The 14081-nt window shown below is 56.0% G+C and overlaps 1 protein-coding gene across 1 annotated transcript in view; it reads right to left on the reverse strand.

Moving 5' to 3' along the window:
- HUWE1 (HECT, UBA and WWE domain containing E3 ubiquitin protein ligase 1) overlaps nt 1-14081 on the reverse strand; it is a 109384-nt gene that overhangs the window by 12225 nt on the left and 83078 nt on the right. The window contains exons 61-72 of the mRNA XM_085046277.1: nt 13799-14015; nt 13113-13246; nt 12449-12660; nt 11398-11686; nt 9639-9741; nt 8139-8721; nt 6812-7439; nt 5826-5929; nt 5580-5736; nt 4246-4378; nt 3526-3728; nt 1128-1255 (exon numbers count right to left, since the gene is read on the reverse strand). Of these exons, the coding sequence (XP_084902403.1) occupies nt 1128-1255; nt 3526-3728; nt 4246-4378; nt 5580-5736; nt 5826-5929; nt 6812-7439; nt 8139-8721; nt 9639-9741; nt 11398-11686; nt 12449-12660; nt 13113-13246; nt 13799-14015 (2891 nt within the window). The remainder of the gene's footprint in view (nt 1-1127; nt 1256-3525; nt 3729-4245; nt 4379-5579; nt 5737-5825; nt 5930-6811; nt 7440-8138; nt 8722-9638; nt 9742-11397; nt 11687-12448; nt 12661-13112; nt 13247-13798; nt 14016-14081) is intronic.

Below are 14081 nucleotides of genomic sequence, written 5' to 3' on the forward strand. Positions count from 1 at the left end.
GAAGGAGAAGGAGGAGAAGGAGGATGCGGAGGAAGGTGAGGATGATGATGATGGAGATGGAAGAGGATGAAGGAGGGTGAAGAGGAAGGAGAGGATGATGAGGGTGAGCAGGAGCAGCACAGAGAGAGAAGGCAGCTGGGGGGAGAGAGTGGGAGGAGGAAGAGGATGAGGAAGAGGATGAGGAGGAAGAAGAAGAGGGGTGGAAGAAGGAACAGGATGAGGATGGTGAGGACAAAGAAGAGGGGTGCAGAAAGGACCAGGATGAGGATGATGAGGAAGAGGCAGGACAAGGCCAAGGAAGGGCCGAGGATGAGGATGAGGAGTGGAGGAAGGGGCAGGACAAGGATGAAGAAGAGGAAGCAGGACGAGGCCAAGGAAGAGACAAGGATGAGGAAGAGGAGAAGGGGATGGAAGGACGAGAATGATGAGGAGGCAGAACAAGGCTGAGGATGAGGAGGAAGAGGAGGAGGAGTGGAAGAAGGACCAGGATGAGGACGATGAAGAAGACGCAGGGTGAGGCCAAGGAAGGGACAAGGATGAGGAAGACGAGGAGGGAATGGGAGGACAAGGATGATGAAGAGGAGGCAGAACAAAGCCAAGGATGAGGAGGAGGAAGAGGATGAGGAGGAGGGGTGGAGGAAGGGGCAGGATGAGGATGAAGAAGAGGAAGCAGGACAAAGCCAAGGAAGCGACAAGGATGAGGAAGAGGATGAGGAGGATGAGGAGGGGATGAGGAAGGGGCAGGACGAGGATGAAGAAGAGGAGGCAGGACAAGGCCAAGGAAGGGACAAGGATGAGGAAGAGGAGGAGGCGATGGGACGATGAGGATTACGAAGAGGAAGCAGAACAAAGCCAAGGATGAGGATGAGGAAGAGGTAGAGGAGGGGTGGAGGAAGGGGCAGGATGAGGATGAAGAAGAGCAGGCAGAACAAGGCCAAGGAGGGGATGAGGATGAGGAAGAGGAGGCAGAACAAAGCCGAAGATGAGGAGGTGATGGGACGATGAGAAGGAGGAAGAAGAAGAGGCGATGGGAGGATGAGGATGACAAAGAGGAAACAGAACAAAGCCAAGGATGAAGCAGAGGAGGAGGAGGATGAGGAGGGGTGGAGGAAGGCGGCCGTGCTAACCGTGTCTCCCTGCTGCCGCCTCCGGGCCCTCTGGCCCTCACGTACCATTTGTATGATGGCGTCAGCCTCGGCCTCCAGCTGCCGGACGGCGGCCTGGATGCTGCCGGCCGCCCCCAGCCCCGCGGCGCCTGCGGATGGCGGGATTGCCCATCAGTTTTTGGGGTTTTTATACCATTTTTATATATTTTTATATCCTTTCCACTGTATCCTCTACACACAAACTCTGTACCTTAGCCCCGCGGCGCCTGCGGATGGCGGGAGTGCTCATCAGTTTTTGGGGTTTTTATACCATTTTTGTACAATTTTATATCCTTTCCCTTGTAGCCCCTACACACTCTGTACCTTAGCCCCGCGGCGCCTGCGGATGGCGGGATTGCTCATCAGTTTTTGGGGTTTTTATACCCTTTTTGTACAGTTTTATATCCTTTCCCTTGTATCCTCTACACACACGCTTTGTACCTTAGCCCCATACTGTTGTGATTTTTGTAGTTTGATATTTTGCTCAGTTTGGGATTTTTATAGTCTGATATTTCACTTAGTTTGGGATTTTTTCTAGTCAGATATTTAGCTCAGTTTGGGATTTTTTCTAGTCTGGTATTTTGCTTAGATTTCAGGGATTCCTCATAATTTCTTGGCTTTTTACAACATTTTTGTACATTTTTATATCCTGTCCCTTGTAGCCGCTACACACACCTTAGCCCCATACAGTTGTAATATTTCTAGCCTGATATTTAGTTCAGTTTGGCATTTTTTCTAGTCTGGTATTTATCCCAGTTTGGGATTTTTCTAGTCTGATATTTTGTTTAGATTTCAGGGATTCCTCATAATTTCTTGGCTTTTTATACAATTTTTGTACATTTTTATATCCTTTCCCTTGTAGCCTCTACACACACTCTTTGTACCTTAGCCCCGCGGCGCCTGCAGCATTTCAGGGATTCCTCATCACTTTTTGTCTTTTTATAAAATTTTTATATATTTTTATATCCTTTCCCTTGTAGCCTCTACATGCCCTCTTTGTACCTTAGCCCCATACTGTTGTGATTTTTGTAGTTTGATATTTCGCTTAGTTTGGGATTTTTTCTAGTCTGGTATTTAGCTCAGTTTGGCATTTTTTCAGTCTGATATTTAGCTTAGTTTGGATTTTTCAAGTCTGATATTCAGCTCAGTTTGGGATTTTTTCAGTCTGATACTTAGCTTAGTTTGGCATTTTTTCTAGTCTGATATTCAGCTCAGTTTGGGATTTTTCTAGTCTGATATTCAGCTTAGTTTGGCATTTTTGCAAAGCAAAAAACCAAACATTCACAGCAGGAAGCCAGAAGCTCTACACCATCCCAGAACATCCAACCTTGGATGGATTCTCTCTTTCCTCTCTAACATATTTTGTAAACTAGGCTGTAATTAATTTTAGGGGGATAATTAGAATAGGGGGACAATTACTGCATCTATTAAGTTTGGTTTTGGGGGATTTTAGGTAGATATTATACTATATTTAGGTAGATTACTTCATCTTTTTGGGGGATTTTAGGAAGATATGCTAATTTCCAAATTCCATAAAATTGGCATATTGTGTGTAAGTCTTGGTGTGTTGCACCTAAAATCCTATTAAAACCAAGGTAAATTCCCTTTTTCCCTTTATGCTGATTCTATTAAACCCAAGCTAAATACCCTTTTCCCCTTTATATTGATTCCATTAAAACCATGGTAATTCCCTTTTTCCCTTCATGCTGATCCTATTAAAACCAAGCTAAATTACCTTTTCCCCTTCATGCTGATCCTATCAAACCAGAAGTAAATTACCTTTTCCCCTTTATTACTGATCCTATTAAAACCACAATAAATACCCTTTCCTCCTTTACCATTAATCCCATTAAAACCGAGGCAATACTCTTTTCCCCTTTACCACTGATCCTATTAAAAACAAGCTAAATACCTTTTTCCCTTTATGCTGATCCTATTAAACCAAGCTAAATTACCTTTTTCCCTTTATGCTGATCCTATTAAAACCGAGTTAAATACTCTTTTCCCCTTTATGCTGATCCTATCAAAACTGAGGAAATACCCTTTTTCCCTTTACCACTGATCCTATTAAAACCAAGCTAAATTACCTTTTTCTCTTCATGCCGAACCTACAAAACCAATATAAATACCCTTTTCCCCCTTCCTACTGATCCTATTAACACCGAGGTAAATACCCTTTCTACCTTCAGTCCTGATCCTATTAAAACTGAGCTACATTCCTTTTTCCCTTTATGCTGATCTATTAAACTGAGACAAATCCCCTTTTTCCCTTTATGCTGATCCCATTAAACAGAGATAAATCCCCTTTTTTTCCCTTTCCCTCCCCATTCCCACCACCTCAAAAGCCCCAGGGGGGTCTTCACCCAGGGCTGACCCTTACCCAGCCGGCCGGGCTGCTTGGCCTTGCGGTGCGCCCGGCGAGTGTCGTCCCTCAGCTGGATGATGACCTGCAGGACGCGCAGGAAGAAGCGCTGGGTGGACGTCTTGGAGGTCAGCACGGACATGGAGGGCAGCTGCAGCTCCCGGCCGCCCAGAGCTCGCTTCTGCGACGCCACGATGACCACGCTCTCGGCCGTGTCGAAGCTGGGGGGACAGGCAGGGTCAGTGGGGGGACAAGGGGACAGGGGAATGACAGGGATGGGGGAATGGCAGGGCAGTGGTCATTGGTGGGGATGGGGGAATGGCAGGGCAGTGGTCATTTTTGGGACAAGGGGGAATGGCAGGACAGTGGTCATCGGTGGGGACAAGGGGGATGGCAGGGACAGGGGAAATGGCAGGACAATGGTCATTGGTGGGGAAAAGGGGGACAGCAAAACAATGGTCATTGGTGGGGACATAAGGGAATGGCAGGGACAGGGGAAATGGCAAGGACAGGGGAGATGGCAGGACAACGGTCATTGGTGGGGACAAGGGGGAATAGCAGGGCAGTGGTCATTTTTGGGACAAGGGAATGGCAGCACCAGGTCGGACAGGAAGTGTCCATAGGCCCAAAACAGGGACAGGAGGTGTCACTAGGGCCCAGGAGGCACCAGCTGGCCCCAGGACAGGGACAGGAGTGTCACCAGGCCCCCAGCCAGCCCCAGCAGCCCCCAGCACTGACCGGCTCTGCATCTTGCCCTTCAGCTTGGCGCTGGGCGGCTGCTCCTCGGGCAGTCCCTCGGGCGACGGAGCCTCGAGCTGCGCCCGGCGCTGCTGCTCCAGGTTGTACTCGCGGAGCTCCGCCAGCAGCGTCCCTGCGGGGACAGCGGGGCACAGCGGTGGCACACGGGGGGCACAGGGGGGCACAGCGGTGGCACACGGGTGGCACACGGGGGGCACAGGCTGGGACCCCCCAGGGATCACAGGACACCCCCCTCGATGCCTCAGGATTTTAGCTTCTGTATTTTATATCTGTGTTTTTTGTGTATGTGTAATCCTCTAATTGTTTTAGTGTGTGATTGGTGTAATTATTTATTGTATATAGAATATACACTGTATAGTATATTCTATAGTATACAGACCCAATATAGTATACAGTATATATAATACACTCTATAATATAGTATATTACAGTATATAGTATATATAGTTATATATACTACATATAGTACTATTATAGTATATATAATATATAGTATAAATAATATACTATGTAATATATAGCGTACATATAGTATATTCTATATACTATATATTATATACTATAGAACTATACACAATATACTATATTATAAATAATACAAATATAATACATATTACTAATATATAGCAATTATTATATTATACTAATAGTAAATTATCAGTATATATAATAATTATTATATATTATAAAATACATATTTTAATAAAAATGTTATATAGTATATTATTAGTATAATATACAACACTAATATATATTATATATCATATATCATATATATTAATATATACATTATATATATAGCATAGACACATACTACATATACTATACAGACACTATATATACACTATATATCATAGGTATATAATATATACATTATTTATATATATATTTATATATATATATACACCAATATGTTATATATATATTACTATATATTAGTGCATATTCTCTTAACTTTGTCTAACCTCTCCTTCAGGTAAGCCCTAAAAGCACCTAAAGGCCCTTCAATAAATTGAATTATTTTTGATTCTCCTAATTTTTGTCTAACCTCTGTTTTAGGTAAACCCTAAAAGCACCTGAAGGCCTTCAACAAATATAAATTTAACTGCTTTTTACTCTCTTAACTTTTATCTGACCCTGTTTTAGGTAAGCCTGAAGGGCCCTCAATAAATTGAATTATTTTTTATTTTTTAACTTTATCTAACCCTGTTTTAGGTAAACCCTAAAAGCACCTGAAGGCCCTTCAATAAACTGAATAATTCCTGATTTTCCTGACTCTGTCTAGCCCGTTCCATGACCCCAACCCATCTCACCGATCTGGCGGCACAGAGCTCCCCCGAGCTGGCGGGCGCCGCTGAGCAGCAGCCGCAGCACAGTGTCCCTTGTCCCCGCGTCACCCCGCGACAGCTGCAGCAGCACGTTGGCAGCGTCCTCCAGCCCTTCCTCCGAGCACGAGTGGGACGTCAGCACCTGGGGGGGGTGGCACGGTGGTTGGGGACAGCAGGGGACAGCAGGGGACAGCAGGATGTCCCCCTCTGCCCGGCGGTGAGCGCTGTTACCTCCACGGAGAGCTGGAGCTGGCTCTCGGTCAGGCCGGTGGCCGCCAGCCGCGGGTCGGGGACACCCTCGGGGACCTTGGCTGGGGACTTGGAGCTCTTGGTGGCTGGGGACAGTGGGGACAGAGGGGTTGAGGTGGTGGCAGTGGGTGGGAGGTGCCACCAAGGTCATCTCACCCTACCTGCCCCAGCAGGCTCCTCCCTGTGCCCACCGTGTCCCCAGCCTTGTCGCCATGTCCTGTCCCTGTCCATGTCCCCATCCTCGTGTCCCTGACTCCATCCTCCCCCCCGTCCCCATGTCCCAGTCCTGTCCCCATGGCCCATCCTTGTCTCCATCCCTATGTTCCTGTCCCTGTCCCCATCCCCATGTCCCATTCCCATGTCCCCACGTCCCCAAGCCTGTCCAAGTGCCATTCCCACAGCCCTATCCCCATGTCCATGTCTCCACCCCCGTGTCCCCAAACCATGTCCCAGTCCCATGCCTATGTCCCCAAGCCCATGTCCCTGTCCCCATGTCCCATCCTTGTCCCCATCCCCATGTCCCCACATGCCCAAGCCCATGTTCCTGTGCCCATTTCTCATCCTCATCTCCATCCCCATCTCCATCCCCAGGTCCCCACATCCCAGACCCATTCCCACGGCTCTACCCCATGTTCCCCTGTCCCCAAGCCCATGTCCCATTCCCATGTTCCTGTCCCCACGTCCCCCCCATGTCCCCATGCCCCATTACCATATCCCCGTGTCCCTGTCCCAGTCCCATCCCCATGTCCCCATACCCCAGGTCTCAATTCCAATCCCATGTCCCATGTCCCATGTCCCCCTCATGTCCCCACATCCCCAGTCCCAATCCCACGGCCCATGTCCCCACAGCCCAGTCCCAATCCCATTCCCGTGTCCCCATGTCCCATGTCCCCACACCCCAGTCCCAATCCCATTTCCCATGTCCCATGTCCCATGTCCCCGCCATGTCCCCCCATCCCCACACTCACCCGCAGCACCTCCAGCCGCCGCCGCTCCGCCGTTCCCCCCCTGCCCCGGGGGGCTCCCGGGTGCCGCCGCCGTCCCCGTCCCTGTCCCCGTCCCTGTCCCCGCGGCGGGCGGGGCGGGCGCGGGGGGGGCCGAGGCTCCGTTTTGGGGCGCCGCCGCCCCCCCCTCGCCGGCCTTGCCCCCCTCGGGGAGGGCGATGGAGATGAGGGACAGCAGGCGCAGCAGCTTCTCGGTGAGGAGGGGGCTGCGGCGGATGACGCCGTGGGACAGCATGTTCATCAGCTGGCCCAGAGGGGACGCCTCCAGGCCACCCCCGGCCGCCTCGGGCTCGGGACCCCCGCCGCCGCCCCCCGCCCGCGCCGAGCCCTTGCCCTTCCGGCTCACGTTCATGTTGTCCAGCTTGACCAGCAGGTCCCAAAAATCGGTGGAGAGGCTGCCGGATTGGGGGGGAGGGGCTGGGGAGGGGGCGGGGCCGGATGGGGGGGGAGGGGGAGGGGGTGCCGGTGGGGTTTGGGGGGGCGGGGGGGGCGGAGGGCAGGGGCTGCCCCCCGATTTTGGGGGGCCGCGGTCCCGCTCCGGGTCGGGCGCGGGGTCTCGGCCGCGCTGCTGGGTGAAGTGGCTGGGGAAGACCTGGGGAGGGGGAAATGGGGGTGAGGAGACCCCAAAAACACCCCTGAAACTCGGGGTGTTTCAGCCATCCCTCCAAGAGTTCATATCCTCAGCCCCTAATGTGGTCCAGTGCTTCCCCAATCCTCCCAGTTCCCCCGAGGAGCCCCAAAATGCTCCCAAAAACCATCAAGGAACCTCCCAGAAACCCAAAAATGACCTTCAGCGCTCACTAATTCCTCCCAGTTCTATCGAGGAGCCCCAGAATGATCCCAAAAACCATCAAGGAACCTTCAAGGAACTCAATAATGTGCTCCAGCATTCCCCAAGTCCTCCCACTTCTACCGAGGAGCCCCAAAAATCCCCCAAAACTCTCGAGGAACCTCCCAGAAACCCAACAATGACCTTCAGTGTTCCAGTCCCTCGAACAACCCCATGTCCCCCCATCCATGTCCCCAGAATGCCCCCAAAACCCCTCAAAGAACCCCCCAGAAACCCCAAAATGAGCTCCAGCACCTCCCAGCTTCCCCCAGTTCCACTGAGGAGCCCCAAAACATCCCCCCAGAACCCTCAAGGAACCTCCTGGAAACCCAAAAATTACCTCCAGCACCTCCCAGCACCCCCCAGTACCCCCAAAACCCTCAAGGAACTTCCCGGAAACCCCAAAAATAACCTCCAGCACCTCCCAGCTCCCCCGAGGACCCCAAAGTCCTGCCAGCCCACCTTGGCCAGCTGGATGAGCGTGTCCAGGACGTGGCGACACACGACGGGGGCGGCCTGGGGGTGGATGTGGACAGCAGAGCCGGCGGCCGCCGCGTGTTTCTCGGTGTGCTTGCGGCCGGGAGCTCGCTGGATCTGGAAGATGTTGGTTCGGCAGCCCAGCGCGGCGTCCATGGACACCGAGAGCCAGGACAGCTGGCCGGAGCTGCGCGACTCCACGCGGTGCAGCAGGTCCAAACCGCGCGGCTCCGCGGCCGAGCCGGGACCGGCGGCGGCGGCGTTGGCGGCGGTGGCGCGAGTCCGGCCGCGCGGCCGTTCGTCCGAGGCCGGCCCGGGGGTCCCGCGGGGGGTCTCGAGGCACAGCTCGCTCTCGCTGCTGCGCTGCAGGATGGACAGCAGGCTGCGGACCACCCAGCCGCGGGTGGGCGCGTGGTAGCAGAGGTTGCGCAGCACGCGGTGCAGGCGGCTGGTGTTGAGCTTGGGCTCGTCCACGAAGAGGAGAACCAGCAGGCAGGACAAGGCTTCGTGGTCCAGCAGGAGGCGGCCGCGGAGGCGGAGGAGGCTGTCCACGCTGCTGCCGGCCGGTCTGCGTGGATGGGAGAGTGACCACAGTGACCCAAAACTGACCCCAAACTAACTGACAGACCAGCCCCAAACTGTCCTGTCCATGCTGCTGCCGGCCGGTCTGGGTGGATGGGAGAGTGACCACAGTGACCCAAAACTGACCCCAAATAGACACAAAACTGACCCCAAACTAACTGACAGACCAGCCCCTAACTGCCCTGTCCACGCTGCTGCCGGCCGGTCTGGGTGGATGGGAGAGTGACCACAAAGTGACCCCAAACAGATGCAAAACTGACCCCAAACCGACTGCCAGACCAGCCCCAAACTGCCCTGTGCACGCTGCTGCTGGCTGGTCTGGGTGGATGGGAGAGTGACCACAGTGACCCAAAACTGACCCCAAAGAAACGCAAAACTGACCCCAAACTGACTGTCAAACCAGCCCCAAACTGCCCTGTCCACGCTGCTGCTGGCCGGACTGGGGTGGACATGAGAGTGACCCCAAAGTGACCCAAAACTGACCCCAAACTAACTGCCAGACCAGCCTCAAACAGCCCTGTCCATGCTGCTGCCCACCAGCCTGCGGTTGGACCCAAACTGACCCCACAGTGACCCCACACCGATGGCACACAGCCCCAAATCAACCCCTACACAGTCCCCAACATCCCTATCCCCCCCCTGCCCCACACACCTGCTGTGACCCCCACAGGTGACCCTCAGGTGACCCACACACCTGCTGTGACCCCCCAGGCGACCCCCAGGTGACCTCAGGTGCCCCACACACCTGCTGTGACCCCCCAGGTGACCCACACACCTGCTGTGACCCCCCAGGTGACCCCCAGGTGACCTCAGGTGCCTCACACACCTGCTGTGACCCCCCAGGTGACCCCAGGTGCCCCACACACCTGCTGTGACCCCCCAGGGTGACCCCAGGTGACACACCTGCTGTGGGTTCCGGTGCCCCCCACATGGAAGGTTCCTCCCCTCTGCACTGCCAGCCGTGTGTACTGAACGCCGCGGTTCCCGCTGAGCCGGCTGGTGAACGCTGCGGGGACAGGGACATGTCACACACTGGGGACACCAGGGACATGTCACACATTGGGGACACCAGGGACATGTCACACACTGGGGACAGGGGACACTAGGGATGCGTCACACCGTGGGGACAGCGTGACTGAACGCCACAGTTCCCACTGAGCCGGCTGGTGAACGCTGCGGGGACAGGGACATGTCACACATTGGGGAAACCAGGGACGTGTCACACACTGGGGACACCAGGGACATGTCACACACTGGGGACAGGGGACACTAGGGATGTGTCACACCATGGGGACAGGGTGTGACTGAACACCGCGGTTCCCGCTGAGCCGGCTGGTGAACGCTGCGGGGACAGGGACATGTCACACACTGGGGACACCAGGGATGTGGCACACACTGAGGACAGGGGACACCAAGGATGTGTCACACATTGGGGACACCAGGATGTGTCACACTATGGGGACAGGGTGTGAGTGAACGCCATGGTTCCCGCTCAGCTGGCTGGTGAATGCTGCGGGGACAGGGACATGTCACACACTGGGGACAGGGATGTGTCACACCGTGAGGACAGCAGTGTCACACCAAGGGGACAGGGGACACCAGGGATGTGTCACACACCAGGGATGTGTCACACACCAGGGATATGTCACATGGCAGGGACACCAGAGATGTGTGATACATGTAACACTGTGGAGACAGGGGACATGTCACACCAAGGGGACAGCAGAGTGTCACACCGTGGGGACAGGGGACACCAGGCATGTGTCACACATTGGGGACAGGAGCGTGTCACACTGTGGGGACACCAGGGATGTGTCACACTGTGGGGACAGGGATGTGTCACACACTGGGGACACCAGGGGTGTGTCACACTGTGGGGACAGGGATGTGTCACATACTGGAGACACCAGGGGTGTGTCACACACCAGGGACAGGGGTTCGTCACACACTGGAGACACCAGGGACATGTCACAAACTGGGGACAGGGGTGTGTCACACCGTGAGGATGCCAGGAATGTGTCACACACGGGGGACACCAGGGAAGTGTGACACACTGGGGACACCAGGGATGTGCCACACACTGGGGATGTGTTACACAGCAGGGACAGGGATGTGTCACGCATCTGGGATGTATCACACCAGGGATGTCACACACTGGGGACAGGGAACATGTCACACACCAGGAATGTGTCACACACTGGGGACAGGGGCAGAATGAATGGGGACTGCAAAAGGAATCTGGAGCTGCAGAGGGAATCGAGGGCCGTGGAGGGAAGTGGGGACAGAATGGGGGCTGGAAAAGGAATTGGGGGCTGCAGAGAAAATTTGGGACCACGGAGAGACACTAGGACCACGGAGCGAATCGGGGTCATGGAGGGACTTGGGGACCGTGGAGGGACTGGAGGGCCACAGAGGGAATGCAGTGGTCAGCAGGGCCAAAGCCCACAGAGGGAACACAGTGGTCAGCAGGGCCAAAGTGAGGGAATGCAGTGGTCAGCAGGGCCAGAGCCCACAGAGGGAATGCAGTGGTCAGCAGGGCCAGAGCCCACAGAGGGAATGCAGTGGGCAGCAGGGCCAAAGCCCACAGACAGAACGCAGTGGTCAGCAGGGCCAGAGCCCACAGAGGGAATGCAGTGGTCAGCAGGGCCAAAGCCCCCCTCACCGGGGCTGCGCAGGATGGCCGAGAGCGCCGAGGTGCTGGAGTGACCGAAGAGCCTCTCGTGCATCAGCTGCCTCTGCCGCGCCTCCTGCTCGCGCCGCAGCGCCTGCGCCTCGGCCGCGATGTCCGGCGGCATGACGGCCAGCACCGAGTCCTCCATGTCCTCCAGCACCGAGCGCCGCAGCTCGGACGGCAGCGTCTGGATGAAGGTCACCGGGTCCATCGGCGCGTCCGAGCCGGTGGCCTGAGCCAGCTCGCGCCGCTGCTGCTCCGCGCGCTGTTGGGCCAGCACCTGGGTGGGATGGGGACAGCGATGGCACCAGGTAGGACCAGGTGACATCGCTGAGAGGCTGTGCGGCCAGGGGGACGTGTCCTGAAGGCCACACCCAAAGGAGCCACACCCAAAGAGGCCACACCCATAGGTGGACATGCCCGATAGAGGTCACACCCACGTGGGGACAGGAACTGAAGAGGCCACACCCATAAAGGCCACACCCAAAGGTGGACATGTCCTGAACAGGTCACACCTGCATGGGGACATGGCCCAAAGGCCACGCCCAAAGAGGCCACACCCGCATGGGGACATGCCCCAAAGAGGCCACACCCAAATATGGACACAATCCAAAGAGGTCAGTGGCCCCACCCTGGTCAATCTCAATGCAAACCAGGCCACACCCACTTACCCCCACCTTGAAGGCACACCCCAGGACAACCACACCCATGCCCAAGCCCCACCCCATGGCCACACCCATCATTTGGCCCTGCCAAACTCCATGACCACACCCATCCGTTACTCCTGCTCCACCCATGGCCACACCCATCCTTTACCCTACTCCACCCAGACCACACCCATGTCCAAGCTCCGCCCCATGACCACACCCATGTTTTATCCCTACCCCAAGACCACACCTCTCCCTAAGCCCTGCCCCACCCCATGACCACACCCATCATTTACCCAACCCCACCCATGACCACACCCATTAGCCCCACCCAGACCACACCCATCTTAACCCCACCCCACCCACGACCACGCCCCCACCGAGGCCACGCCCACCTCCTCCTGGATGGCCGGGGGCAGCGCCGCCAGGAACTCGGGGCTGACCTCGGTCAGGCCGGGGTTGGGCACCACGGGCGGCGCGGGGCTGGCGCTGGGCGGCGCTCTGGCCGGAGGGCGAATGCCCAGCTGGTTCTGCAGCACCTCCCGCCGGATGTCGTCCGGCAGAGCCGCCAGGAACGAGGGGTCAACGCCTTCCGGGAGGCTGATCCCTGGGGACAGTGGGGACGGGTTGGGGACAAGTGTGGGGGACATGGGGAATCCCTAAAACCCTCAGGGAAATCCCTAAAAGACATGGGGAATCCCCAAAACTCCCAGGGGGTGACAGGGGGATTTGGGAGGGTGACAGAGGGGGGACACAGTGCTGTCACTGATGGAGACACAGGGGTGACACTGATGGGGACAGGGAGGACACAGAGCTGTCACCAAATGGGGACAGGGATGTCACTGTCACTGATGGGGACAGAGGCGTCACTATTACTGATGGGGACACAGGGGTGTCACTGACTGGCCAGAGGGACACAGGACTGTCACCGTCATTGATGGGGACAGGGCTGCCACCAATGGGCACACACAGCTGTCACCGATGGGCACACAGGGCTGTCACAGATGGACACAAGGGTGTCACTGTCACCAATGGGGACAGGGCTGTCACATCACCCACCTGCCAGCGGATCCTCCTCCTCGCTGCTGGTGGATGGCAGCGGCTCCTCCAGGATTCCCCTCGAGTCAGCGCCGGAGATGGCGCCGGCCGAGTCCCGCGTGGATGAGCTCTCCGAGGAGGAGGCTGGCGGGGAGCTGGGGGTGACATCATCGGGGTGTGATGTCACCGGGGTGTGACGTCACTGGAGTGTGATGTCATCGAGGTGTGACATCATTGGGGAAAACATCCCAAAATTGTGACTTTTCCCTATTTCCCACCCCTCCGGCGGGAAGCTGGGGGTGACATCACTGTGGTGTGATGTCATCAAGGCATGACGTCACAGGTGAAAACACCCCAAAATGGTGACTTTTCCCCATTTCCCATCCCCTGCTGGGAAGCTGGGGGTGACATCACTGGGGTATGATGTCATCAGGGTGTGACATCACGGGGGTGTGACATCATGGGGGAAAACACCCCAAAATTGTGACTTTTCCCCATTTCCCACCCCCCCCGGAGGAGAGCTGGGGGTGACATCACCAGGGTGGGATGTCATCAGGGTGTGACATCATTGTGGTGTGACGTCATAATGTCTGACGTCACAGGGGAGTGACATCACCGGGGTGTGACATCACTGGGGCGTGACATCACGGAGGAAAACACCCCAAAATATTGACTTTTCCCCGTTTCCCACCGCCGGCGGCTCTCACCTATCGTCCGGCGGCTGGGCGCTGTCCGGGGGGGCTGGCGGGGGGCCCTGGGGGGTCCCGGGGGGGTTCTGGGGGGGCGTGGGGGGAGGGGGAGCCCCCCCGGACTCCTCCAGGGTGCAGGAGGCCAGGCTGGAGGTGTCCATGGGGGATCCCTCCAGCTGGCTGCTGACCGCCGTCAGGGCGTCCGAGTCCTCGGCGCGCTCCGGGGACAGCGACGCTGCGGGGACAGGGGGGACAGTGGGGATGAGTTTGGGGTGAAGGGGTTTAGGGGTGATGCCCAGGG

The sequence above is a fragment of the Lichenostomus cassidix genome, unplaced genomic scaffold (genome assembly GCF_008360975.1).
Source record: "Lichenostomus cassidix isolate B80296 unplaced genomic scaffold, HeHo_3.0 HiC_scaffold_40, whole genome shotgun sequence".
Taxonomy (NCBI): Eukaryota; Metazoa; Chordata; class Aves; order Passeriformes; family Meliphagidae; genus Lichenostomus; species Lichenostomus cassidix.